Source organism: Tinamus guttatus, unplaced genomic scaffold, assembly GCF_059628265.1.
Source record: "Tinamus guttatus ecotype Peru unplaced genomic scaffold, ASM5962826v1 Tinamus_guttatus_pri_ptg000433l, whole genome shotgun sequence".
Classification (NCBI taxonomy): Eukaryota; Metazoa; Chordata; class Aves; order Tinamiformes; family Tinamidae; genus Tinamus; species Tinamus guttatus.
In genome coordinates, this window is record NW_028288967.1 from 218,318 (window position 1) to 243,896 (window position 25,579).

At 55.4% G+C, this 25,579-nt stretch overlaps 1 protein-coding gene across 2 annotated transcripts; it reads left to right on the forward strand.

The window, feature by feature from the left end:
* The first annotated feature begins 1,825 nt into the window (after positions 1-1,825).
* On the forward strand, positions 1,826-9,353 carry ENDOU (endonuclease, poly(U) specific). Of its 2 annotated transcripts, none has more exons than XM_088531773.1 (8): positions 1,826-1,874; positions 5,615-5,782; positions 7,031-7,202; positions 7,364-7,563; positions 8,011-8,124; positions 8,433-8,539; positions 8,818-8,960; positions 9,239-9,353. In XM_088531773.1, the coding sequence occupies exons 1-8, from the start codon at positions 1,829-1,831 to the stop codon at positions 9,351-9,353; spliced, it is 1,065 nt and encodes a 354-aa protein (XP_088387899.1). In that variant the 5' UTR covers positions 1,826-1,828. The 2 variants fall into 2 exon arrangements, with proteins under 2 accessions (XP_088387899.1, XP_088387897.1); XM_088531771.1 differs by having other exon boundaries at positions 1,829-1,886.
* Positions 9,354-25,579: the final 16,226 nt, after the last annotated feature.

The following is a 25,579-nucleotide window of genomic DNA, read 5'->3' on the forward strand; positions in this document are numbered from 1 at the left end:
CCTGGGGAGCAAGTACTGTCCATCTCCACTGATGTGAGCTCCTCACTGCCAACAGAGTGTGTGGATTTGGGGAGAAGCTGCCTTACATGCAGTATGGGGATTGATACTGCTTTTACATGGATTCTTGCAGCCCTAAATGGCTGCTTTCTTTTTCCTGTTTCCCCAAATCTCCTTCTCAGATGTTCTGTAAGTCCTGAACAGTCTCAGTTAAACTGAGCAGAGCAAACACAGTGTGTACATGTCTCAGGCTGGTGGTAAATGAGTCCCAAGCTGAAAATAGCCAAAAGGAGATCCCTGACAGTGGGAGACCATCCTGGATCATTCACACATGGGGTGCATCAGGCGATGAGCTCAATGATGAGCATCAGGTGACACCAAGGTGAAGGAGCAAACAAGATGTCTCTTGGGGATGACAGGTCAGTGGGTTCACCGACTCAGGGTGGAGAGTAGGAAATGACAGAGGAGTGAGAAGGAAGCCAAACCTCGTTCTCCCTATGTCAAAAACTTAGTCTGTGCCAGCTAACTCATCCCGTGGTATTAAGGCTGTTGCAATACTGCTGTGTTGGCAGGATAGATCACAGGTGGTTGTTATTTGCTCTGCTAGTGAAAGTTATAAATTGCCTCCACTTTCTTTGGGTGGTGGCTGAAGGCCAGTTATCCTGTGCAGAGCAGAAGCCTATTCTTGGGGCACAGATGGACAGGGAGTGATCTGACACTAGCACACACTGTTGGTGCATTTATTATTCAACTGGAAAGATGAGGAAGGGCGATTCTTGCAGACAGGAATGCTGTTCTCCCTGCCTGGTGAGTGGATTGCAGCCTGGCTGGGGTCTTGGGGACTTCCCTGTCACTATCCTCCAGTGGCAAAACTGGCCAAAGCTCCTGCTCACCCCAGTTGTTTGCCCAGCTCCAAAGTTTATCTGCTTGCTTTGGTGGGATGCTTTCCCAACAACAAACAGGGAAAATGGCAGTTTTAAAATTAAACTCTGAAAGGAAGGTGGTACCGCTGAATGGAGCTTGGGTTTGTTCTGCTTCTGGGAAGATGCTGGTGACCAAGGCAGACACAAGCTGTCCACCTTCTTAGTGTTATCCAGGGCCATGGAGAAAGGCGGGGTGGAGAAGAACAGTCTGTGAGGTTGTCTCAGGACCCAGGGCATCACTCAGAGAGGCCACAAAGCTTTCCTGCTCATGGAGCAGCACTGGTGCTAAAGTGTGGCTCGCAGCACCGTTCCTCAGGGTTTCCTTGTGCTGCGGGAATCCTTGGAAGCCTCAGCCAAAGCCAGTCAGTATCCCAAGGAAAGCACCGTCTCAACAGACAGCAGTTGGAGAGGAAGGGTTGGTTATCTTCTACCCACCAGGAGACAGAAAGGGGCACATGTTGGGGGCCAAGGCCTGGCACTAACCTCATCCGTCGTGGACGCGCTGGGCTCTGGGTAGGCACGGAGCCCATGGAAAAGCTTTCCCTTTGCTCCACAGCCACTGGCAAGGCTCTGTCCTGGGGAGGTGTGTGCGGTGGAGCAATACCAGGAGCTGGAATTACCAGCCCTCCTCCCACTCTGTAATTAAGACAGGCACATGATGAGTTTTGGCAAGGTTTGGGTGCAGCCTGTCTGTGAATTACTTGATGACACCACAGTTCAGGCTCCCCTCCTCTTCCTCTTCGCTTGGAGGGGATCCACGTACAGCTGGTGACGCCACAGTTGGACTCCCCTCCTCTTCCTCCTCACCTGGAGTGGATCCACATATAGCAGGGAGCGCTGGGGAGTGTTGGCATTCCCAGCCCTCCCTTCAGGACACTTTGAAAATCGAGCTTGCCATATCTGGAACGATGAAGACCTGGATCCTCCTCGTCGGAGCGGGCATAGCCTTGGGCTGCGTGTCTGGCAGTGAGTAACAGAGTTTTGCTTCATCAGCGAGGTCGAAACAGCTGGTGCATCTGGTGGGGAAGGGGATAATGATGGGTTGGAAGTAGACAGTGCTGAGGGCACTACCTCAAACTGGGACCTCAGAGCCCCTGGAATGACTATTCCCTGGTGAGGCTGGATCCAGCAGAGCTTAGCAGAGAAAAGGTGAGGGATATTTTCATGGTGGAGGGCATCCTCTGACTACAACGGGCTCTGCTGTGGATGGGGTGGTTGCAACTTCCCTTATCCTAGGCTGCATGGTGGGAGATTTTGCCCAGTCATCTCACAGACAACTTGGAGTCAGGGTTGTATATGATTTCAGAGAGATCTGACAAAGACAGGAATGTGTAATTAGAAAGCTGGGACCATCAACCTACATCAGGAGCAGTGTTGTCAGTAGGTCAAGGGAGGAGATCCTGCCCCTCTATTCAGCTTTGGTGGGGTCGCATCTGTAGCATTGGGAACAATTCTGGGCTTCCCAGGACAAGAGGGATGTGGAGCTTCTGGAGAGGGTCTACTGTAGAGCAATGAAGATGATTAAGCAACTCGAACATCTATCTTAGGAGGAAAGACTAAGCGAGCTGGGCCTGTTTAGTGTGGAGCAGAGAAGGCTGAGAGGGGATCTGATCAACATGAGCAAATCCTGAGGGGAGAGTGTAGGGAGGATGCGGCCAAGCTCTTCTCAGTGGTGGCCAGTGACAGGAGAGGGGGTAATGGGTGTGAATTAAAACACAGGAAGTTCCATGTCCATGTGAGGAAGAACTTCTTTGGTGGGAGGGTGCCAGAGCCCTGGCACAGGCTGCCCAGAGAGGCTGTGGAGTCTCCTTCTCTGGAGATCTTCAATCCCACCTGGATGCCACCCGGTGTCCTTGCTGGAGCAGGGGTTGGACTAGGTGATCTCTAGAGGTCCCTTCCAACCTCAACCATTCTGGGATTCTGTGAATGGCTCTTTTGTTGAAAGTTAATTTGTCCTTCAGGTGAGTCCTCTTAGAGGTAAAGCTGATTTCTTTGGTTTGTGTCTGTGCAGTGCACAACACAGTGGTGTCTCGTGTCAGGCTGGGACTTGTGGATGCTATTCTAACACAAACCATAGCTCATTTCCATGTATAAAGCAAGTCTGACAGCTTCTGGGAAGGCTTTGTCACATCTCCGAAACTGCCTCACACCTCAGTGACTGGAACCATTCAGGATATGGTCCACATTTCCACATTCAAAATGTCTGGCAGAAATGAAAATGAGTTTGTTCTTGTACAAAAGCTCTTTTCAAGGAGGGATGGATTTGGCTGAAGAAGGGTCTCATTTCTGCTGGGAAAAGGCCTTGGAGGGTAGAATGCCTGGCTCTGGTCAGGGAACAAGTGATCGGTCAGAGGACAGGGTAGGAGGATGATCTTAGCTGCCACCATCCAAATCCACCCCTGTCTCCAGGGCAGCAGCTTTGCATACAAATAAGTTCAGGTGCACACAGTTGCTGTCCGTGTTGGTCGCGTCCTTCTGTTCTGGCCACCATCCTCATCATTGCCAGCTCTTCCATCAGCTCTACCCTTCCAAAAGCTCCAGCAGCTCCTCTGCCTTAACCATGGAGAGAAGCAGGTGACCACTCTTCAGCTGTCTTGCCATAAGTAGGCTCATGTCCAAAAGGCTGACTGTGCAACAGTGGAGCAAGCGCCCACCATTTGTCCCCCATGCCCTGCTTATCGTCCCCATGCAGGGAGAAGACTTGTCACCTTGCTGCTCTCTTATTGCCCTAGAGACCAGGCAGGAAATGGGTCGGTGCTGAGCTTGCTCCTCCAGTGATTCTGCAAGACTCCCAGTGCAGACTGAGTCATTCCCAACCCCATAAGGTTGCTTCGTTGGGACTTGCTCTGGTAACATGTGCCCCAGGACCAGGAACATCTCAGCAGTGACTTGTGTGTTAGCAGTTCCTGCCTTGCAAAATCCCTATGGGACTGCTGCTGGAAAACAAGCCTGGATACATGATTCAGAATGAGCTGTGACGTCTGTTTTGGGAGCAAATGGGATACAATCCACAATTGTAGGGATAGGGATTCTAGATGTCAACCCCATCAGAGCTCCAGGTCTTACTGTTCTGCTCCACGGCCTCTGACAAGGCCAGGGTAGATCCTAGAGGTTCTACCCCAAGGATTCTGCAACTCTAAAACCCACAATAATTCAGGTAAAGCAGAAGACTGCAGAACTAGAGACACAGGTATAGAGAGAAACCACTGAAGTATGACACTTGAAGATCTGACCCCTGCTCTTCTCAGCTGCTGTATCAGGATTTTGCCCTCTGGGCATGTTTTGGCTGCTGGAGTTAAAGGAAGGACACCTGGGAATTGTTGCTCCCCAGATGGCTTTTAAGATGTTACTTGATTGCAGGTTTGCTAGAAAACGCAACACCTTCTCCTCCAGCGACTGCTTTACAGGTAGCTTATTTGAGACACAGCTTCCCAGCACGTCCTCAGAAACGATTAGCTTCCTGGTTGGAGCAAAAGGGATACCAGAAAGGCCATTCCCAGGTTACCTCATGTCTCATTCCTTGCATCAGAAATTGCTTTGGAGCCTAAATTAAGTGATGGGTAGCAGGGAAGCAAAGGCACTTTCCTAAGCACACACTTCTGGCTGTCTCTTGATCCACCACAGTCCCTCTTAGCCTGACAGTAGGTGTCCATCATCCTTCTGAGACTTGGTACTTGCATTATTCAAAGCACAGCTTGAGTGGCTGCATTTTTTTTTTTAACTTTGCCCCATGTGCAATAAATCACACACTGGATGACACATTTATCATAGAAATAACTCATGAAAGAGGTCCCAGTTCTCCCAGGATTGCAGAAAGACTGACAGTTGGTTTGCAAATAAGGGTGTTTGGAATGTGGCAGTTCTCCTCTGACCCTGTGACTGCTGGGCCCTGGGGGTGACTGTGGGGACTCCTGTTCATGCCAAGCCTGGCATTTAAAGGGTGGTGAGTAAAGAATGTGTTTCCTTGTGTAAAGTGGCCTGTGAAGGTCTGTCACATAGTGGATATTTGTGGCTGAAGATGAGACCCACATGGATGTGTGGTCCAAGGAGGGCTGTGAGGATTCAACTGCTGCCCACCAAAATGCCACCCCCAAATGCTGACAAAGTTCAGCCAGAGCCAAGGTATCCCAAATAGACCCAAGGTAGGAGCTTGGTCCTTGTGTGTCCCCCACGAAGGGATCAAAGCGTCAGTGATGCCTGGTCACCACCCAAGCACAGGCAGGACTGAGTGGGATGAGAACAGGACTGAGTGGGGTGAGATTGAGCTCCAGAGCAGGAGATGATCCCTGAGCATCCCCACTCATCTGTGGGCCTCCGCTGACCACCAGACCTGCAATGAGAGCTTCCACTAGCTGTGATACCCCAACTCACATGGGGATGGCGGTGTTGATGCTGGTTGGGCACAGGAGGCAGTTGGAAACCCCAGAAAGTTCATCCCAGCTGAGCTCCTGTACACCCTGCTCCAAGGTCTTGGGTCCTGGCTGACCTGGAGCGTGTTGTCTCAGTCGCAGACACCTCTTGTAGGACCTTGGTCACAACTATTCCCTGCTTCATGCTCTGAGGCAGGACCCAGACACACTGGGGCAGATTGGGCAGTGATTACTTGAGGAAGAGAAGCTCCCAGGTCCTCGGCTGGACAAGGCAGGGCTGTTGCTCCATGCTGCAGACCACAGCGCTGTTTCTCTGTCCCCAAGATCTGTACACAGCCCCTGACTCCTGCCAGGGGCGCTGCGAGGAGCCCTACAACGGGGAGGATGAGTGCCACTGCAACGCCGAGTGCGAGAGGTACCACAGCTGCTGCGAGGACTACTATACCTACTGCAGCCCAGGTGAGCATCTCCATGGGGGATGCTCTACAAGGGGTCATGCTTGCCCATGCCACCGTGCATACGTACACACATGTATATCCACCTATGTTGTCACGTATATGCATGCACACATAAACCTACATGGGCTACTGCGCACAGGTGGGTGCACAAACATACCTGGACAGGTAAATGTGGCCTGTGATGACTCCTAAAGAACAGCCTGGACTCCCACATGTGGCTGTCCAGCAGCCCCTTCCCCACATGATGCTTCTATCACCAGGAGCTTATTTTCTGTCTTTTCTCTGTGTCCATATAGGTGGAGAATGGGCCGAAGGGGCAGAGCACACACTCAGAAATGGTGAGTCTCTTGTCTTTCTGATCGAGGGTGATAAATAACCCACATTTCGCCCTGCCTGCCTCCGGGCTGTTCATTCCTCTGTGAACCGCATCCCGTCTGGATCGATAGCATCTGATTGTCACACATCTGTTCCTGGCTATGAGCACACCCGTATCGCTCTGTTTCCATTCACTTGAGGCCACCGTGTGTCAAAGCCACGCAGTGTAGCAAGAGCCCAAGCGCGACTTGCCAGGTTGCTGGTAGCACCATCTCATCGCGCCAGGCCCAGTGGCGATGCAGCCTTCCGAGGCAGAAATGAACTGGCATTGGCATCCCCTGGTCCCTGGGCATCTAAGATATCCAAAATTGAGAGGTGGCTAATCCCTACACACGTATTCCAGGGAATATTGTCATGTGTGGAAGATGGGGATGATATTGCCTGTGTCACCCCAGCTTCTTCTGGAGGAATCCCACTGTTGTTGGCCCTATGGGCAGCCCCCAGGTCCTGACAGGTAGACTGCAATCCCTGCAGCTCTGCTCGTGGCTACCAGGACACTCAGCACAGTCAACCCCAAGCTCCAGGAGGGCTTGGAAATCCATCAGGACTGCACAGAGAGCACAGGGACAGGGGCTGCACGTGTCCTGGCTCAGCTCCTGGTCCTCACAGCCAAAATGCCATGGCCAAACCCAACCCCAGGCTCTGCTGGGAGGTTGGGTGGTGCCTGCTGTAGTCCCCAGCCCTCTGGTCTCAGGCTGCCACCAGTCCCTGCATCCCTTAACCCTCCTGTGTGTCAACTTGAGCGCTCAGGTCTCATGTCCTGACACTCTGCCTCACTGGCACCTTGCTGAGGTCCTTCAGAGTGGCTGCGACTTCATTTCTCCCTCATTCATCCCTCATTTCCCCTTGGCTGGAAGGGGCTCAGCCCTCCTGCCCGCTCACACGGCCCCTCTGCCTCTCCCCACAGAAGGTTTCTCCAGCAGCCACGATGCCATCACGGACGAGGACCTCCTGCACATCTCGGAGCAGCTTTACAAGGCGGATCACAACAAAGCCCAGCCAACGGACATCATCCTTAACCCGCAGCACCAGGTTTCCCCGGACCAGACAGGAGACCAGGAAGACCATTCCCCCGAGCCGTGAGTGTGATGGGCATTGGCGTTGGCACAGGCATCCTTGCAAGGTGCTTCTGAGCAAGGAGGCAGGATGGCAGAGACCACTGCAGCCACTCAGGTGCCAGGGTTGGTTTCCAAAAGGAACCTTCCCTCCTCCACTGGCTACAGGGTGCCCTCTCTCCCAGGCTCTACCAATATGTCAATGAGAAGCTCTTCTCCAAGCCGACCTATGCTAGCTTCATTAAACTGCTGGACAATTACCAGAGGGCAACGGGCAGGGAGGAGGATGTCACAGCAGAAGAGCTGAAGGAGCAGGACAACTTCCTCAAGGAGGTGATGAAAACTGAGCTCATGAAGAAGCTCTTCACTTTCCTCCACAAAAAAAGTGAGTGTGGAGCAAGCTGGAAGGAGTGGACCATCAGTAGGAGAAGGGGTTGGCTAGTCACCAGCATCCCTGAGTAGCCACTGCTCTGCCCCAGCTCTGCAGCAGGCCAATATCCCCTGGTGAGGATTGCTCTCCCTGCAGTACTTAGGAGACTCCTCACCTCACAACCCCAGAGATGCTCTCTGCAGGGAAGTCACAAAAGTCCCCAAAATAAAACGTGCCCCTGGAGCTGGGACATGACGTGGGAGGATGCAGGGCACAGCGGCCGGTTTTCCAGGGCTGCCCACAGACGTGGTTGATTGAACAGGGACTGAGTCCACAGGAGAGGACCTGGCTGGGATAAGGGCTAGTGGGTAGAGCCTTCACCTCCCCAAGAGCTCCCATTTGGAGCAACGACCCAGCTCCCCTCTCCTTGCCTCGTGGCTCTTCACCCTGCTTTTTCTCCAGACCGCTACGACTCTGAGCAGGAGTTCGTTGCTGATTTGAAGGAGATGTGGTTCGGCCTCTACTCCAGAGGCAACGGCGAGCAGGACTCCAGCGGCTTTGAGCACGTCTTCTCAGGTAGAGCCCAAGGCCGAGTGCCTCCCGATGGGACTGGAGGAACACGGCAGCTTCAGGCTGTGGAGATGCATCTCCCGGGGATGGACAGACCCCAACTGGGTGCCTTGCTCTGTGCTTGGATGGACTGGAGAGCTGTTGATCAGCAGGGACCAGACTGAGCACAAGCACTTGGTCTAGGGGGATGTGGCAGCCCCTTCTGAGCATACCCTGCTTTGGGAAGGGTGGAGGGAGGTATCTAGGGTCTCTTCCACATCAGCACATGGGGATGGAGAGTCCCAGGCTCATCTCATGGTCTCATTTGTCTTCAGGGGAAGTGAAAAAAGGGAAAGTGTCTGGATTTCACAATTGGATTCGCTTCTACCTTCTCGAAAAACAGGGCCTCGTCGACTACTTCAGCTACAGCTATGATGGGCCGGTAAGTGCCTCCACTGGGCTACCCAGCCAAAGGCACTGTGTAAGACACCAACCAGCTCAGCTGGTCCAGGCAGAGCTGATTGTCACTGAGTCCCAGCGCTGTCTGACAACCCATCAGGCCAGCTAAATGTGTTCCCGACCTATTTCCCTGAGGTTGGATGTCCTTGGAGAAGATATTAGGATGCTGTACTTCAGATGAGCTTTGCTTGACTTCACTGCTCTGACCCAGCCCGAGCCAAGCAGACCAAGGAGCTGATCCCTCTTTCTCCCATTCTCTAGTGGAACACCTATCCCGATGTGCTGGGGATGCAGTTCAACTGGGATGGCTTTTACAAAGAGGTGGGCTCTGCGTTCATCGGCTCCAGCCCCGAGTTTGAGTTTGGCCTCTATTCTCTGTGCTTCATCGCTCGGCCTGGAAGGGCGTAAGTACCAAACCCTTCTGGTCCATCCCTGCGTGTCCCTTGGCCAATTCCCCATCCAGGGATCCCACAGCGTGTCTGGAGGAGCCCAGGGACTAGGACTTTGCTCCTGGTCTCTGTATGCTGAGCTCAGCACAGCCTCTTTGGGCACAGTGCAATGGTTCAGCACAGGGATTGCATACGGGGAGGTCCAGGGAAGCTGAGAGCAGGCCAGCAAGTTGGGAGATGCAACTAGTGTTGAGGAGATGGAGAAGACTGCAGCTTGCGCTGTGTCCCCGCAGATGCCACCTGAGCCTGGGTGGCCACCACCTGAGCATCCAGACCTACACCTGGACCAAGTCCACGTATGGAAACGGCAGGAATTACATCGCCACTGCCTACGTGATCTCGCCCTGAGGCTGGGAGGAAGTGGGGTGGCTGCAGCCACACGGTGTCCCACTGCTTGGGGACATGGGGCACCATGGCCGTGGCCCCAGCAGGACCGGTCATGCCGTGGGATGCAGATGACCACGCAGCAGGACCTGGTGCGTGTGAGGCACTGGAGGGAGCTGGCCAGGACAGCAGTGGTGGCCGTGGCCAGGACACAGCGGAGGGAGGGAGGCAACGGTCCCAGCGCCTCTTGTTGCCACCCAGCATTGCATTCCCCAGCCACAGCAGAAGAGCGGAGAGAACTGAGGGACTTCTGATGGAAAGCAGCACTCCTATGCTAAATAAATATCAATCCTGTAGGGAGATGTATTCTCTTGCTAGATCTTAAAGCCACTGCTCATCTCTGCCCCCTGCTATATGCACTACCAAGGCAAAAAGCCCCCTTTGGTGCCATGATTAGGATGAAAACAAGCGCCAGCTTTGCCCAGTCCCTCTCCCAGAGCAGCAGCTATTGGACCCCCTTGGGTTCTGCGGTGCCCACATCCAGCCCTGGGGATGGAGCAGGTTTTGCTTCATGTCCTCTGGCTCCCTGCAGAGCGGATGCGTGCAGGGAACGGAGCAAAATCTTGTGCAACGTGCGGCCGGGAGCCGCAAACCCGCGGCGGTGGCTGCGCTGCTGCCCGGCCGGTCCCGCAGCCGCAAGGTGGTGCTTGCAGCTCACGGCAGCACCGGGAGCGCGGCCGGACGGGCTCCGCGCTTGTGGCCTTGCTGCTCAGAGCCCACCGCCAGCCCGGGCTCCAGCAGCCCCTTCCTCACCCAGAGCCCCTCTTGACCCCGCGTGCCCCAAAGGGCTGCACTACCTGCACACGCGTGTGCCACGATGGGAGTGTTGTGGGGAAGAGCACCTTGTTCTGAGATATTTTACCCCATGCACAAATCTATGCATGTATGAACAATTGCACACGTGTATACGCATGCATGTCACACACACAAGCGTGCACACACTATTTGCACGCGCTTGCATGCTCACGCATGCTGCCACATGGGACATGCATGCGCACATACATACATACATGTTCCCTTAAGAGCACTTGCATGTACACACACAGATTGGGACGGCTCCTTTCCACCAGCAGTGAGAGCAGCTCTCAACACTCCCCATGTCCCTTTTCCCCCATGCAGTGACACCTGCTTCCACACCCCATAACAATCCCAACACATCCTAGGACCCTTAAACCATATCTGAAAGGGAAAAGGCATGCAGAGAAATCCCTGTGCGGACTTCTGTCCTTCCTACTCCTTCCATGCAGACTGTTCCATCACTAGGCAGTCGGCTCTGTTTGGGGAAGGTGGTAGCTGAGAGCACCCAGGACCGTGTCATGTGTCACAGCAAGGAGGACACTGGAGAGACAAGGATGCAGGCAGGGCAAAGACATCTCCTACACAAGGGTCAGTGCTGTCACCGGTGCCACTCAGCCCTCCAGGACGGCACACGAGGCCTGTGTCCTCCCATCTCCCTTCACCCCTGCGCCCAACTGCTCTGCAAGCTCCTGGGGTCTCAGCTCCAAGCCCTGAGGAGCTGCTAACGGGCCCTTCCCCAAGGAATGTCCCCGCTCAGGGGAGCTGGCAGAGCTGCTGGGTTCCAAGTCTCTACCCCAATGGCAGCACCTCCCCAGGGACCGTCACAAGGAAATTAGGGGCTGCCGCGGATGCCTCCTCCATCCCAGCCCAGCTGTGCTCTCTCCAGGGGCCCCCAGGCCTCCCAGGTGTCCCCATCCCCAGTGCTGGAACTGCTCCGGGCTCCAGGTGCTTTCTTAGCAAGGGGGACCCAGCAGCTGCCAGGCACAGGGGGACAAATCCAGAGGCCCAGCAGGCAGCAGGAAGGAGAGGCAGAGGCCAAGGGGATGGCATATAATAGTAACTTAATAATAATACAGATAATAATGACTCCTTACCATAATTTCCCATATCAGAGAGGATGGATGACAGAGAAGGGACAAACGTTGCCTACTCTTTGCTCCAGGACAGCTTGGCCAAAGGCAATGGCCCAGCCAGGATGGCCACCACCATAACTGTATTAAATACCTCTCTCTAGGCTGTATTCCCCCAGAACCCTCAGATTCCCTGGAAAACGATGCTTCGGAGAGGACCAGAGCTCCTCATCTGTCCCAGCTCCCTCAGGAGACAAGAATCCCATTGCACACAAGGACCCCCTGGTGCTCAGCACCCCGGATTGGGACCCTGGGCTCTGGCAGGGCACCCCCCAGCTCCGGGCGGCCCCGGGTGCTCCCGTTTTGCCCCTGGGTCCCGGTTCCTCCGTCGCGGAGGCGGCGGCGATGCCGGGCGCTGCCGCGGGGATTGGAGCTGCCTGACAGATGGCCGGCTGCAACAGTTCCCGGGAAAGGGGTGGGAGTCCCCGCACCATCTGCCAGGGGTCACAGGTGACCCCCAAACACCGCCAAGGGGGGAGGAGGAGGGCGGGGGGGGGCATGCCAGAGCTTAATTTGCAAAAATGCGTTTGGAGATTGGGGACGAAGCAGTTCAGGGGAGAGGGGGTGCCGTGGAAGGAACCCCTGGGGCTGTGCTCCTTGCCAGCAGAGAAGACACTGCCCCTCTCCGTCACCCTGGAGCCTGTCACCGCGCAGGGGTTAATTGCATGAATTAGGCTTAACCACAGGTTCCAGTCCTGCCTCCACCAGCCCCTCGGGACAGCGCAGAGCCCTGGCCAGCACGTCTTGTGCCAGGTGGCCCTTGCTGTGACGGTGGCCCCGCGTGGCGGGGTGGCTTGCAAGGGGCAGGGCCCCCAGAGCACAAACCCTGCATGGGATGATGATGCCCCAGGGCACTTTCAAGCTTGCTCAGAGCCCATCGTGAGGCTTCTCACCAGGAAAAGTGGTGGTTCCCACTCCCTGTGGGACCACAGGGGCCATGCAGAGGGCAGTGGGCAGCGAGTGGTGCATGCAAGGTGCATGCGTGGTGCATGCCAGGTGCATGCATGAGATGGCTGGTCCATGCAGGCAGGGAGCGTGCAGCAAACCCCAACTGCCCCCATCGGCTGCATCTGCAGTACTGTGTCCAGTTCTGGGCTCCACAGGACAAGAGGGATGTGGAGCTGCTGGAGAGAGGCCAGCGCAGGGCTACGAGGATGATCAGGGGCCTGGAACATCTGCCCTGTGAGGAGAGGCTGAGGGAGCTGGGCCTGTTCAGCTGGAGAAGAGAAGGCCGAGAGGGGACCTGAGCAGTGTCTAGAAGTACCTCAAGTCTGGAGGAGCCTCATGGCCCCATCCACAAGGTTCTGCACTGTGAAAGGGATAAAATTCCTTCTTCCAGGTATGCGGCCAACCTCTAGGAGCCAGTTGTACCAGGGAAGCATGGGATGCACCAGGCTATGTCCTGGGGCTCAGACCTTGAATTACCATCCCAGAACTAAAAGTTGCTTCACCCCAGAATTAGTCAGTGCAGGATCCAAATCCTGCTCCCGATTCTGCCTCCCTCAGTCACTTCCCTTCCCTGTCCATGCCCACCTTGCCACCTTTGGCTTGTAAGATTGGCTTTTTCTCTCTGCATAGAAGGATCCCAGTGCCCACCAGGCATCACAGATGGTTTGTGTCCCCCTGGCACAGGGGCTGGTGCTGGCCTGGCACCAATCCCACAGTCATGGCCAGGCCAGGACTCTGGGAAACCCAAGTCCTTTTCCAGAACCTTTTTCTGGGATTAACGGAGACAAAACCTAGAGGAGAATGACACTAGTCCTGGCCCGGTTTGCTGCATGGTGGTGGCCTAGCTATGGGCAATTGGCCAGTGCTTGGAGAAGTGGTATTCTCTGCACTTCATCTGCTTCCAGAAGAAAATTCCCCGGTTTCATGGAGGGCTTAGATGTCTACTGCAATGGCCTTTTCTGGGTTTCTGCTTGCCTTTAAGGTCCTTCATCCAGCCTTTTTTTGCATCAGTTTTAAGTTGTAGGTCATGAACTAGTGACTTGCAAAGGCCAGGAGGGAACAACCCTTCCAAGCATAGATAGTAGATCGGACAGCTTGGTGCCGGCATGGCTCTGCTCTTGGACTGTCACATCCCACACAAAGATGGCCCTGTCACAGCCTTGAGTCTCAACCTTGGTCCAGGAGGGCCCGTTGGGTTATTCATTCATGTCCATCTCCCCCAGTGCTTGCATGCAGCCATCCCATGCTGAGCACCTCAACACGAACATGATGGCCCCAAGGACATCATCACATCCCTTCTCATCTCCTTGTCCTCGTGGCTGCCTCCCAGGACAGACCCCCCTTCTGCAAGGCGGGAAGCAACAGCGGGACCCTCCGGCTCTATGAAAAGTGTTGGAAAAAATCAAACAAAATGAGTGGAGAAGAAAAGGAAGGGCAGGAGAGGAGGGGCAGGTGTCAGCAAGCTGACTCCAGCCATCTGTTGCCAGCCCAGGGACTCCAGCCGCCCCCAAGCTCCGTGTCTGACGGGGGCACCGCTCCCTCTCGGGGGGCTGCGCAGCCGCATCCCCCACCTGAGCGCATCCGAGCCAGGGAATTTCGGAAGGAGACGCTGGGTCTCTGCAGCTGAGCTCGTGGGGCTCATGGGCGATGGTTCTCCCCTCCGCTTCCCTCAAAACAATCCTAGAAAATGTGTCCTTGGCTTGCAGGAGCATCCCAGGCCATCCTGCCCCCAGCTCCAGGCCAGGAAAGCCAGGTGAAAAGATGCAGCTCCAGCCTGGAAGCTTCTACCAGGGAAGCGGGATCATCCTGGACATTGGCTTGGTTCACCTTATCCCACATCCGAGACCATTTGATGGACCATTTGGTCCATCTGAGACCAAAACCTCCAGCCAGCATCACTCTGGCCCAGTCCGTTTAGGGCAGGACACAGAGATGCTCTTACAGCACCGTTAAAAAAGCTGGGAAGAAGCTCTGCAGTGGCACTTCGGGCCACCCACTACCACGAGCTTCAGGATAGCCAGGAATGGGCCAGAAACCCTATTCCATCCTGGTGTGAAGCACTGACCCTCTCCAAGCTCTGCATCTGCTGCATCTCTGCTCCCCTTCCCACCTTCAGGGATCTGCTCTGCTCCCCTTGAGGAAATGCCAGCACATGGGTGCAAGCGCCGTGGCAGCACCCAGGTGCCACGTTGCCTTTCCAAGCAGGGAATGCAATTGCAAGGAGATGTGTGCTCATCAAGAGCCCGCTACGTGTGAGTGGATGTGTCCTGAGCTCCGAGCATCTCATACAGGCATGTGCAGAGACATGGCAAGCAGCCTAGAAAACACTTCTTCCACCAAGCAGTGACTTTGCATCCTGTCCTTTCCAAAGAACAGGGGCTTTGCAATGTAATAGAGCAATATTTTAATGCTGAAAGGATCTTACCTTGTTCTCACATTTGGGAATAGCCGAGCTGAGCTTTCTAAAGTGATTCAGCTCTGATTTATCCTGGCAAGGACCAGGACGAGCACAGCATTATAATGCAGGGCTCTCAAGCAGCCGCAGCCCTGGGTACCCCTACCAGCTCCTGGCCATTAGAGCCTTTGAAAAGTGAGGATGAAGAGGGTTCAGCTCCATCTGAGCCCCAGTATGGCAAAGCCTGCTGCATTATATACTAATCCGAGAGGCCTTGGGGACCGTGACTCTAAGTGGAGGCTCTCTAATCCCCTCCCGTAAATGATACGGCACTAACTACCCCGATGGGACGCTGGCCACATCTGGTAGGAGAGCCTGCCGGGAGCGCCCGGCTATACATTTTGCTAAGAGGATGAGGATGCAGAGGGGAATATGCTAAACCATTTATGCTGTGGGCACTTGTCTTTTTTTTTTTATCCAAAGTGGAGAGATCAGATGTCTGAGCTGCCAGGATGGGCACAGGGGCTTCCAGGGCAGCCTCTCCAATCTGGAAGAACAACTTTGGCCCTCAGCTGCTCTCGGCAGCCCTTTCCCCTTTCCTTCATCTCGCCATCAGGCAGCAAAGTCTGGGAAACTCCTATAAAAATGAGTAGCCATCGGTCTGTGCAGCATCTTTCCCCCAGGGATGCAGGCGAGAGGGGCCGAACCCTCTCCCAGGTGGATCCATGTGGACATTTAGCCAGGCTTCAGGGCTCACATATGGTAAAACCCCCTATTATGGCTACGGGGATTCCTTTTCGGGGTGCAAAGAGGACAAATGGGAGCGCTGAGCATCCTTCCCCCGGAGCCAGGTCCCCATGGAGGCCACGGAGCGGCGCAGACAGGGGAGGGAGCGGATCTGCCGGCGGCACGGGAGCATCGCCGGCAGCTGGGCCGGGAAGAGCCGCGGGGAGCAAAGGTTAATGAGCGAGCGGAGCCGGGCGCCGTTAGCCCATATGGGCCGCCGGGCGCTCGCCGCGTGCAGGCGGCGGCGGCGCCGAGGGGCTCGGCGCGCGCAGGGGCCCCGCTCCGGATTCGGGTCAGCCCCCTCTCCCGCCGCGCGCGTTGCCACAAGTTAACGGCGTCAGGATGCGGCCGCGTGCCTTGCTCGGCTCGTGCCCCCCATATGGAGCCTTCTGTCCCCAGATCGTGATGCTGGGCATCTCCTGCAGGACACAGAACGTGTTGCCGCGGCACGGGGACACTTTGGGGGTGCTGAGCACTAGGGGTGGGAAGTCAGGACCTGGGGACACCGCTTTTGGGGAGCAGGAGACCCATTCCTGGTGCAGCTGAGTGCCAGGAGGTCTCGCTTGATCCAAGGGGCAGGAGCTTGTCAGCATGATGCCAGGTCACCCATGGCAAAGCAGAGGCAGGGAAGCTCGTGGGGGTCAAATCTAGGGGCCACAGCGTGTCCTGCCATCCTCTGTCCTTGCTGACTCAGGACCGGGATGACCCAGGCAGGATCGCTCCTGCATCCCTCCCACTCCATCCCTGCCATAGGGCTGCTCTTTCCATGGGCAAGCAAATGCCACCAGGGCAAAAGGACAATGACACCGCACTCAGTGTCACATAGCAGCAGGGGTGGCAGTCAGGCAGGACACAAGGGAGCCGGCGCACAACAAGGACGCTGCCGGGGGCTCCATCTCCATCCCGGCCGGGCTCTGGCGTGGTGGGACAGCGGGATTTCCCGCGCCGCGGGGCACAGATGGGCCCGACCGTTTGCGAGCGAAGCCGTGGCCGCGTCCAGCGCACGCGAACGGCGCCGGAGGCCGGGAGCCGCGTTTGCCCCTCGCGCACCTTCCCGGCCAGGAGGGCTCCGGGGACGCGGAGCAGCCAACTGTTCCCCGCCGAGGCTGGCTGGCTGCATCCCGGCCTAATCCAATCCATCAGGGGGGTAATGAACTATGAAAGTGTGGATTCAATTAAGGGGGATTGTGACGGAAGGCAGAGCCCGGCGGCAGACGGAGAAAGGAGCCCGCGCTGCCCTGAAAGGGTCCATCTGTGCCGCTGGGTCCCGTCTTTGTGCTCCCTGAAAGGCCCCGCGCGGCACAAAGGCAGCGGCATCCCCTCCCCGCGCTCCTGCCAACGGTGCACGACGGGGACCCCGGGGAGCAAGGACCGGTGTCTTGCACATACGGGCTCAGCATCTTCCCAGCGCCTAGGTGGGACACGGGGAGGTGAAAGGAGCTGCTTATGGGATCCGTCGTGTGGTTCCCCAGGGCAAGGATGGTCCTGATGCCACGTCGGCCACCTCATTTAGGTGATTTCGGTTTTGCCTGCAACTTGGATACATGTTTGGCAGTTCCTGCAGTTCTCCGTTGAGTTCCCCATGGACTTGGGGTCTCCTTTGAGTACCCCCTGCTTGCACAGGGCCCAGTCCAGAGCCAGAGGGCAGGAGGTCTGGGGGAGGCAGGCTAAGCCCCCTCACTCTGGGTTGGCCCCCAAGGCTGCTCTGGTCCCGTTTCAGCCTAAATTCCACATTTTATTCCTGGTGAATCCAGTGCTTGCTAAAGCCGTGGACTCAGTGTGCAATGCGGAATCAGTGCCTCAGTTTCCCTCCAGGGCAGATGGCTGGAGGAGCTGGTAATGCCTTGGATGTGCAGTGCCCAGCACCTTCTTTGACAGGACAGTCTGGATCTCCCTGGGCTTCCAGAGGGTCTGCAGTGCAGATGCACCCAGCACCTTCTTTCATGGCCCTCTGCTCCAGGCCATTGAGGTGCTCCAGGCTCACCCTTGATTTTGCACCCCTTCCCCAGTGCAGTGCCAAGGACATCGGCACATCCAGCACCGCGATTCCACCTGCGGATAATAAAGAGTCATTTAGGCTGGAAATACCCCCTGAGGCCTCTTCATCTGAGAGGCTCCTGCCTGATTACAACTTTGGAGGGATTGGGCCAGGGACGAGTTTAAAGACAGGATTATTCCTGTACAAATTCTGATTAAACCATCCCCAAACCCTCCTGCTACAAGATTAAGCAGAGCTCTAATCTCGTCCGAGCAGCAAGACTTCGTCAATAACTCCAAATCTCTCCGCTGTTAGTTTATCTGGTGGGGATTAAGCTAGGAGGTTCCTGAACTTGTATTATAATAAAAAAATACGCTGTGTGTGTGCTGGCCAGTACATGACAGCTGTCATCTCGGTCGTCTCAGAGAGGGATGGGGTTGGGGGGAAGGAAACTGCTTGGAATGGCTGGTGCTACTGAGATGCCAGCTCTGTCCTGGCTGCAGGGATCACCACGGTTTCCCTGCCTGTGTCAGCACAAATCCCAATCCAAAGGGCTGCAGCCGTCTGCACTGGGCTGTGTGGATCCCTCCAGGAAAATGGAGATGCTTGGCTGGAAGTGCCTGTCCAGGTGACACCTCTGGGGCTGGGGATAGAGAGATGAGTCCCTGCTCACTGTGTCCCAGTGGGATGTCCAGCCCTTGTCCCGTCCAAAAGAAGGGAGCAGTTCCCACAGGCTGCAGAGATGCTCCATACCCTGTTGTTGACCCAGAGGCTGCAAGGCCCTGCTGGGGCACAGGCTCAGACGTCCCATCCTGTAGCATAAGCAGGATTTTCCATGGGGATCAAATCCTGAGAGAAAGGGAAGTGTGTGGGTGATGCCTGCATCCCTCCACTCCATAACTCTGCCTTCCAGGAGCTGATTTCCTAAGTGTCCTCATGGGAATGTCCTTATCCCAGCCAACATTCCCTACAAGTCCAGCCAGGATAAGACATAGTTCACGGTGGTATCAGCATTCCCTTTTCCCTGCATGGTCATGGAGCTCTGGCTTGGCACATGGAGGAGAGTGGGTCAGGAAAGAAGGAGCCTTCAAGAAGATCTTCTGCTGCTGGAGGAAGACAAGGGGTTAATATCGCTCAGCTACATTGAGATCATGATCCAAGGGTCTCCTGAGACTCCCCAGGGTGCCGGTCGGGGGTGACATCTCTCCTAGCTGCATTTCAGTACACCTGGGTAGCCCTGAGCTCCTCTTGATCGGCCGGAGCCTGCCCAGAGGGTCCCACACCAACCCTGGAGCAGGAGCCCAAAGTGCCCTGTCATGAGTGGGACCCTCTGGAAACAGCAGAATCCCTCTGGGTGACAGATGGACAGCCAGCACCTCAGCAGCCAGCACAGTCCACGAGAAGACCCAGGGACAGGTTGTTCCCAACCCTCTCCAGAGCCAGGGATGTCGGGTGAGCTGGGCTGTCCCCCCATGGTGAGGGATACCCCGGAGCGAGCAGATGCTGGGGGGGCAGCGCCCCTAATCCTCTGGACCAGGCCCTGCTGCATAAACACTCTGGACAGCTTTGCAAACAGATTGAACCGCGGCTGATCTGGAGCGCGGCAAAGAGCTTAGGGGCTTGGTGGAGCCAGCGCTGGGATTTACGCGAATTACCCGCCCCACGCTGGCAGGAGGCTGCAGAGGCTCCTCCGGAGCCAGCGGGATGGAGAGCTCAGCCGCATCCCTATGGAGCCATGGGAAATATGGGAAGGGGTCCTCGCTCTTCCCTGAGTAACCATGGGATGGAGAGCTCAGCCGCATCCCTACGGAGCCACGGGAAATATGGGAAGGGGTCCTCGCTCTTCCCTGAGTAACCATGGGATGGAGAGCTCAGCCGCATCCCTACGGAGCCACGGGAAATATGGGAAGGGGTCCTTGCTCTTCCCTGAGTAACCATGGGATGGAGAGCTCAGCCGCATCCCTACGGAGCCATGGGAAATATGGGAAGGGGTCCTCGCTCTTCCCTGAGTAACCATGGGATGGAGAGCTCAGCCGCATCCCTATGGAGCCACAGGAAATATGGGAAGGGGTCCTCGCTCTTCCCTGAGTAACCATGGGATGGAGAGCTCAGCCGCATCCCTACGGAGCCATGGGAAATATGGGAAGGGGTCCTTGCTCTTCCCTGAGTAACCGTGGGATGGAGAGCTCAGCCGCATCCCTACGGAGCCACGGGAAATATGGGAAAGGGTCCTCGCTCTTCCCTGAGTAACCGTGGGATGGAGAGCTCAGCCGTATCCCTATGGAGCCACAGGAAATATGGGAAGGGGTCCTCGCTCTTCCCTGAGTAACCATGGGATGGAGAGCTCAGCCGCATCCCTACGGAGCCACGGGAAATATGGGGAGGGGTCCTCGCTCTTCCCTGAGTAACCGTGGGATGGAGAGCTCAGCCGCATCCCTACGGAGCCACGGGAAATATGGGAGGGGGTCCTCGCTCTTCACTGAGTAACCATGGGATGGAGAGCTCAGCCGCATCCCTACGGAGCCACGGGAAATATGGGAAGGGGTCCTCGCTCTTCCCTGAGTAACCATGGGATGGAGAGCTCAGCCGCATCCCTACGGAGCCACGGGAAATATGGGAAGGGGTCCTTGCTCTTCCCTGAGTAACCATGGGATGGAGAGCTCAGCCGCATCCCTATGGAGCCACGGGAAATATGGGAAGGGGTCCTCGCTCTTCCCTGAGTAACCATGGGATGGAGAGCTCAGCCACATCCCTACGGAGCCACGGGAAATATGGGAAGGGGTCCTCGCTCTTCCCTGAGTAACCATGGGATGGAGAGCTCAGCCGCATCCCTACGGAGCCATGGGAAATATGGGAAGGGGTCCTTGCTCTTCCCTGAGTAACCGTGGGATGGAGAGCTCAGCCACATCCCTACGGAGCCAGGAAGAAGAGGGGAAGGAGACCTTGCTCGCCCCCAAGTCACCCAGCACCAGGAAGGGCTCAGGGAGGTGGTCCCAGTCTCCATCTGGCTGGGCTCTTGTCCCATCACAGAACATTCAAAGGAATCTCTTTGCCTGATTCCATGCCTCAAGGGCTCGGGAATCTGGAGCAGCACCTGCTTCTCTGTGAGGCTTGGTGGGACACTGGGCAGACGGACTGGAGGACACTGGATTCTGCAGGGACGGGGACATCTCACATACAGGAGTCACCCCCCTGCATAACCGTGTCCAAACAGGGCCGTGATATCTTGGACTTGATGCTTGTTGAGCTGCATCCCATCCTATCCCAGCTCTGCTGAAGCTGAGGAAGATGCAACCACGTTGTCTTCCTGCAACCACGCGCAGCTCCTTTCCCACCAGCCCACACTAATCAGCAAGAAAGTTAGTTGCCAAAATCTGATCTTCCCAAGGGGGAAAAGACGATTAACTCAAGAATCAACAGTCTGATATTTCGGCTTAGTGGGAAAATCCTCATGGTTTCCCAAGCTGGGCACATTAGGAGCTCAGTGGCTCACAGTGTTACCAGATTACAAACAATATCAGAATTACAGCTTTTAAATCTGGGTTTTAAAAAGGCTTAGCAATTATACAGCTCCGGGCACTCCCATCCTGCTATGGAAACCAGGGCGATGTGGAGTCGGGACCCTTGGAGGGAAGAATTGCTCCCAACTCCGTCTTCTCCAGGGAGAAGCTGAGAGCCTCTTTCCACAAACCCGACCACCACTGAGCGATCCGTGTGCTGGTCTCACAAGCGCCATGTCCACACACACATCGGGGGCTACCAGAGCACTCACATGCACCGTGCATGCACTAATGACACACTCAACATCAGACGCATGCGCATGACGCATGCATGCAAACATGCACAAGCAGGGCAGTATTTGCCCCCTCCTCGTGCTGCTCCCTGCCCTCCCAGGGCCACGGCCTTGTTGGAAGGGGACATTTCCCTGCTGCCAGGCACACGTGCCGCGGGAACGTGGCACGGAGCAGGGCTTGGCCACCGGCCAGCAACGCAGGGCGCTCGCGGGGCCGCAGGGGCTGGGACACAGCTGGACACAGCGTTGGGTCAGGCCCAGCCGGCTGCTCTTCTCACCCCGCTGTTCCCAGCGTGTCTTTGCAGGAACGGGACGTCACTCTGCACACGTGTGTGTTTGCGTGTGCATGTACACGTGTGTGTGCATCATCCAGCGTGAGGGCGCTGGGCAGGATTGTGAGTTTATGTGGGTGCATGCAGATTTGTGTGGATGTAGCTGCTTGTGAGCCCGTGTGTACCCTGCCTATGTGTGTGTCACACACACGTGTGCATGCAGCTTTTCCCGTGTGCATGCATGCTCACGTGTTGGCGTGTGAGTGTTTTGAATACGTGTATGTGCCCTCCTCGCCTTCCTTGGCCCTGCACATCCATGAGAATGGCAGCAAATTTAGAAAATCCATTTCTTAGCTCACCCAGCTGTAGTGCATCAAAACTCACCGTCTGGACAGCAATGAAGGTTCACGAAGGAAAGGGTTTTGTCCGCTCTGCAGGATGCAATAGCCACAGTAAGGAGGGACCAGGGCAGAGCTGTACCAAAATAGCTGCTCCCAAACCCCAGCTGCCGAATGCAGTAGCAGCTGCCCGAGACCGCTGGACTGGGGAGCCAGGAGAACTCCTAGCAATCCCCACACGTCCCGAGCGGCCCAGCTCTGGCCCCCATCCCTTCGAAGAGAGGCTGCAGCTGCATCCGCCCCCCAGGAGGCTCCCCGGCTGCCTCCCGTCGCCGCGCGGGGCAGCGGGAGCGTCGCTCCGTGCGCATCTTGCAGGGCTGAGGCGCTCGGCAGCTCCCACCGGGCTCGGCGCAGCAGCCGGCGCGCGGGGCCGCGGGATTCGCGGTGCGCTGAGCTGTGCAGGGCACGTGGAGCTCCGCGTCCCCACGCGAGCGCCGGGCTGGGGCCGGAGCCGCGGCCCCCGCAGCAGCGAGAAGCTGTTTCAGGTCTCAGCGCAGCTGGGAAACGAGGGCTCCTGGGCCCTGCGAGGCAGCGCAGGGAGCGGTCTGAGCGGAGGCGATGCGCGGCCCCGCTCTCGTCCCCGTCCTTGCTCATCCAGGGTGAAGTCAGGACGCCTGGGTCCTCTGCGCTCTTCGCGTGCGGAGAACGTGCAGGACTCATCCCACTGCCTCTCTACAGCCATGAACGCAGAACCGAGCTGCTGCTGTGTGCGTGTGTGTGTGCACATCCCTGTGCAAGGGCCTGTCTGCATGCATGCACATGCATGTGTCTGCACATGCACCTATGATTTGCACACTTTTCTGTGCAAGCATAGGTGTGAGTGTGCACATCTGTGCAGGTGCATGCACATGTGTATGCATGCATATCATTCAGGGCTCCACCTGCATATGGCCATTCCTGTTTGTGATCCTCTCTGCACCCCTTTGGCTTCTCTGCCTCTCCTCCAATGACCAGCAAAACACTTTTATGCCCAGCTCTAGATAAACCTTCCAGAAATGTCTTTGAGCTCAGCACCACACAGTACCTGTCCATCCCACTAGGTCCAACTGTCACCCTTCCCCAGTCTTGGGACCTCCCATGATCCTTGAGCTCCCTGGAGACTCAAGCAGGCTCCTAGAGCAGCTCAGCTGACTTTCTGGCTGCCCCATCCCCTTCAACCCTCTTGGTTTGAAGCCATCTAACAAATTCCTCACTGTTTGCAATCAAAACTCGTCTGCCTTGGCGGGGGGTTAGGGGCAGAGGCAACAGTGCGGCCCTGTGCAGGTTCAACATCCTTTGCCCAGGCCATCACGCAGGGTTTGGCCCATGGCACCACATACCTTGGAGGATGCGAGGACTGGTCTGCTCCTTGGAGGTGTCTGCACCAGAGATGTCTCTTCATGGACCGGGATTGGGTGACCGGGGAGGAGAGGATCTCCCTGGCCTGGGCCAGAAGCAGGCCCACAGCCACGGTTCTATTTGTCCTGGGACATGGACTTAATATCATGGGACTCCACCAGCTTTTAGCTCTGGGTTGGGCATCAGGGACTCCAGTCACACAAGGGAGAAGGGTTGTGATCGTGCAACCCTCCATCCCCAAGTTTCAGTGTGGATGTAGACGACACCAGGTCTGCTCAGAGGCCACATCCCATTGGGACACGGCTCAGGTGTTGGAACAGCCGCATCTACATTGGGGACCAGTGTCTCATGGCCAAGGGGCACCGGGCAACCCCTGGCCACCGCTGCACAGCAGATGGAGACAACAGAAGGTGACAACAGGACATTCAACGGCCACAGGACAATGCTGCTGGAAACAAGATCACAACTTTATTTGAGCTAGAAACCCAATTCTGCTTTCTTTACAAAAGGATAAACATTTCTCTTAGTACAAAAGGAAACAAATCCCAAGCCCTGGGATGCAGGGGCTGGACAGGGACCTCTGGAGCACAACTCATCTCCAAATTCCCAACTCTATACAAAACACCTCTGTAAAACAGTGAGGTTTGGCCAGCTGGGCTCACAGGGCCAGCAGGATTTCAAAAATAGTTGCCTGGATTTTCTTGAAAACAAAAATAGTTGCATAGCCTTTAAGTTATTGCTCATACAGAAACACGAGGGACAAGCTAGGAGCTGCTGGGCACAGTCAGGCAAAGAGCTTCCAAAATACGAGAAATGGCAATGTTAAATATGCAGTTAAGCATTAAATATGTAACTCCCTGCTTAAATACTTGGTTTAATCACCAGAAAATAGACCATGAGGGCAGGAAGAAAATAAATTAAATAAATAATGGCTAATAAATAATCCCGGAGCAACAGCACTGCAAAAACCACATGTCTCCACAAAGCTAACTCCAACTAAGCACTTGAAAGTCAATTGGAAAATGAGGAGGTTATTTAGCACATTCCATATTACATGTAAAATGGAACAAAATAAATTAGACCCCAGTAAATAATAAATAAGACAGGAAATTAAGACACACTTCTTTTGGCAGGATGTCTTCAGATCACAGATCATAATAAATACACTACAAACCATAAGAAGCCATGGCCCTAGTCAGGTTTAGCCGAACACTCATTTTTTCAGCTAATAAGTCTAAGATATTTGTGCTGTGAAAGGTCAACAGTCCATTAAAGAGGTTTCAAGATGCATGTGTTGAAATTCATATGCTGGTTTTAGGTAATAAACAAGGTCTAAGGCTCAGGAACAGGATGGGCAGCAGAGACCAGGTCAGGAGAGCAGCAAACGGACCATTAAGGATAATTTCTGAATCTGACTGCATCATAGCATCCCTGTTGATATGCAGGCAGCAAAGTTAAGGTTCTTCATTGGGTGAGAAGCTCCAGGGGGGAAAGTCATGATGGTCTCCTATAAGTAGTTCAGATCCCATATCCCATTCCCACATCTGAGACCCAGCTCAAGCACTGCAGGCGGTCCTGAGAAACCAGAGCTGCCTTCACCCTAGGGTCTCATCAGAGCACATGGAAGGGGAGCTGGTCAACCTGAGGGACTTCATGGGCTCATCTTCACCTGTGGCAAGATGAAGGTGTGTTCATGCCCACCACACACAGGAAGGAGCAAAACAGGCCCTAATTCACTGGCAACAGACAATTTGTCCCAGGTGTGGTCCACCAAAATGGGTTCATGTTGGGAAAAGATGGAAATTCCTGCAAGGAGAAGCCACCTTCATGAGCATCTCTGGCAGAAGGGACCGGGATGCAATGGCTCAGCTTTCAGCTGTGGCTGTTCCTCTTAACAGAGCTCAGCACCTGGACACCTCCGGATGATCAGGATTCAACCCCAGAGCTTGGAATAGAAGGGATAAGGAAACAACCCCTCTGTCCCCAGGCTGGGTGTACCTGGAACAAGCTCCTCACAGCGTATGTCCCGGGAGTAATGTTTTTTGTGCTGAAAAGTATTCCCATGGTGCCTAGAAAAGGCTGCTTTGGGGCGTTTGCTCTCAGGAACCCAAGGGGAAGGGTTCCTCAGCTCCTGGGGAAGCTCTGGAAATCAAGAAGACAGCACAAGTACAAACCTGTTGGGAGAGGACCAAAGGGCTGGCTGAACCTTTCACAGTGATGTGCTCTAGAGATGCTCAGAAGTCTCTCGTGCTGCCCTGTAGCAGTGATTTCCTTGCTCCAACTGTATCCAGCCTGGAAAGAGTCACACAATGTGGCTGAGCTTCTCTGCGTGTCTAACTTTTGGGTCTAACTTT

Coding starts and splice junctions, on each gene's coding strand:
- ENDOU (XM_088531771.1), top strand. CDS start 1,829: ATGAAGACCTGGATCCTCCTCGTCGGAGCGGGCATAGCCTTGGGCTGC. Junction 1,887..5,614: donor CTTGGGCTGCGTGTCTGGCA/GTGAGTAACAGA, acceptor TCTGTCCCCAAG/ATCTGTACACAGCCCCTGAC. Junction 7,203..7,363: donor GAAGACCATTCCCCCGAGCC/GTGAGTGTGATG, acceptor CCTCTCTCCCAG/GCTCTACCAATATGTCAATG.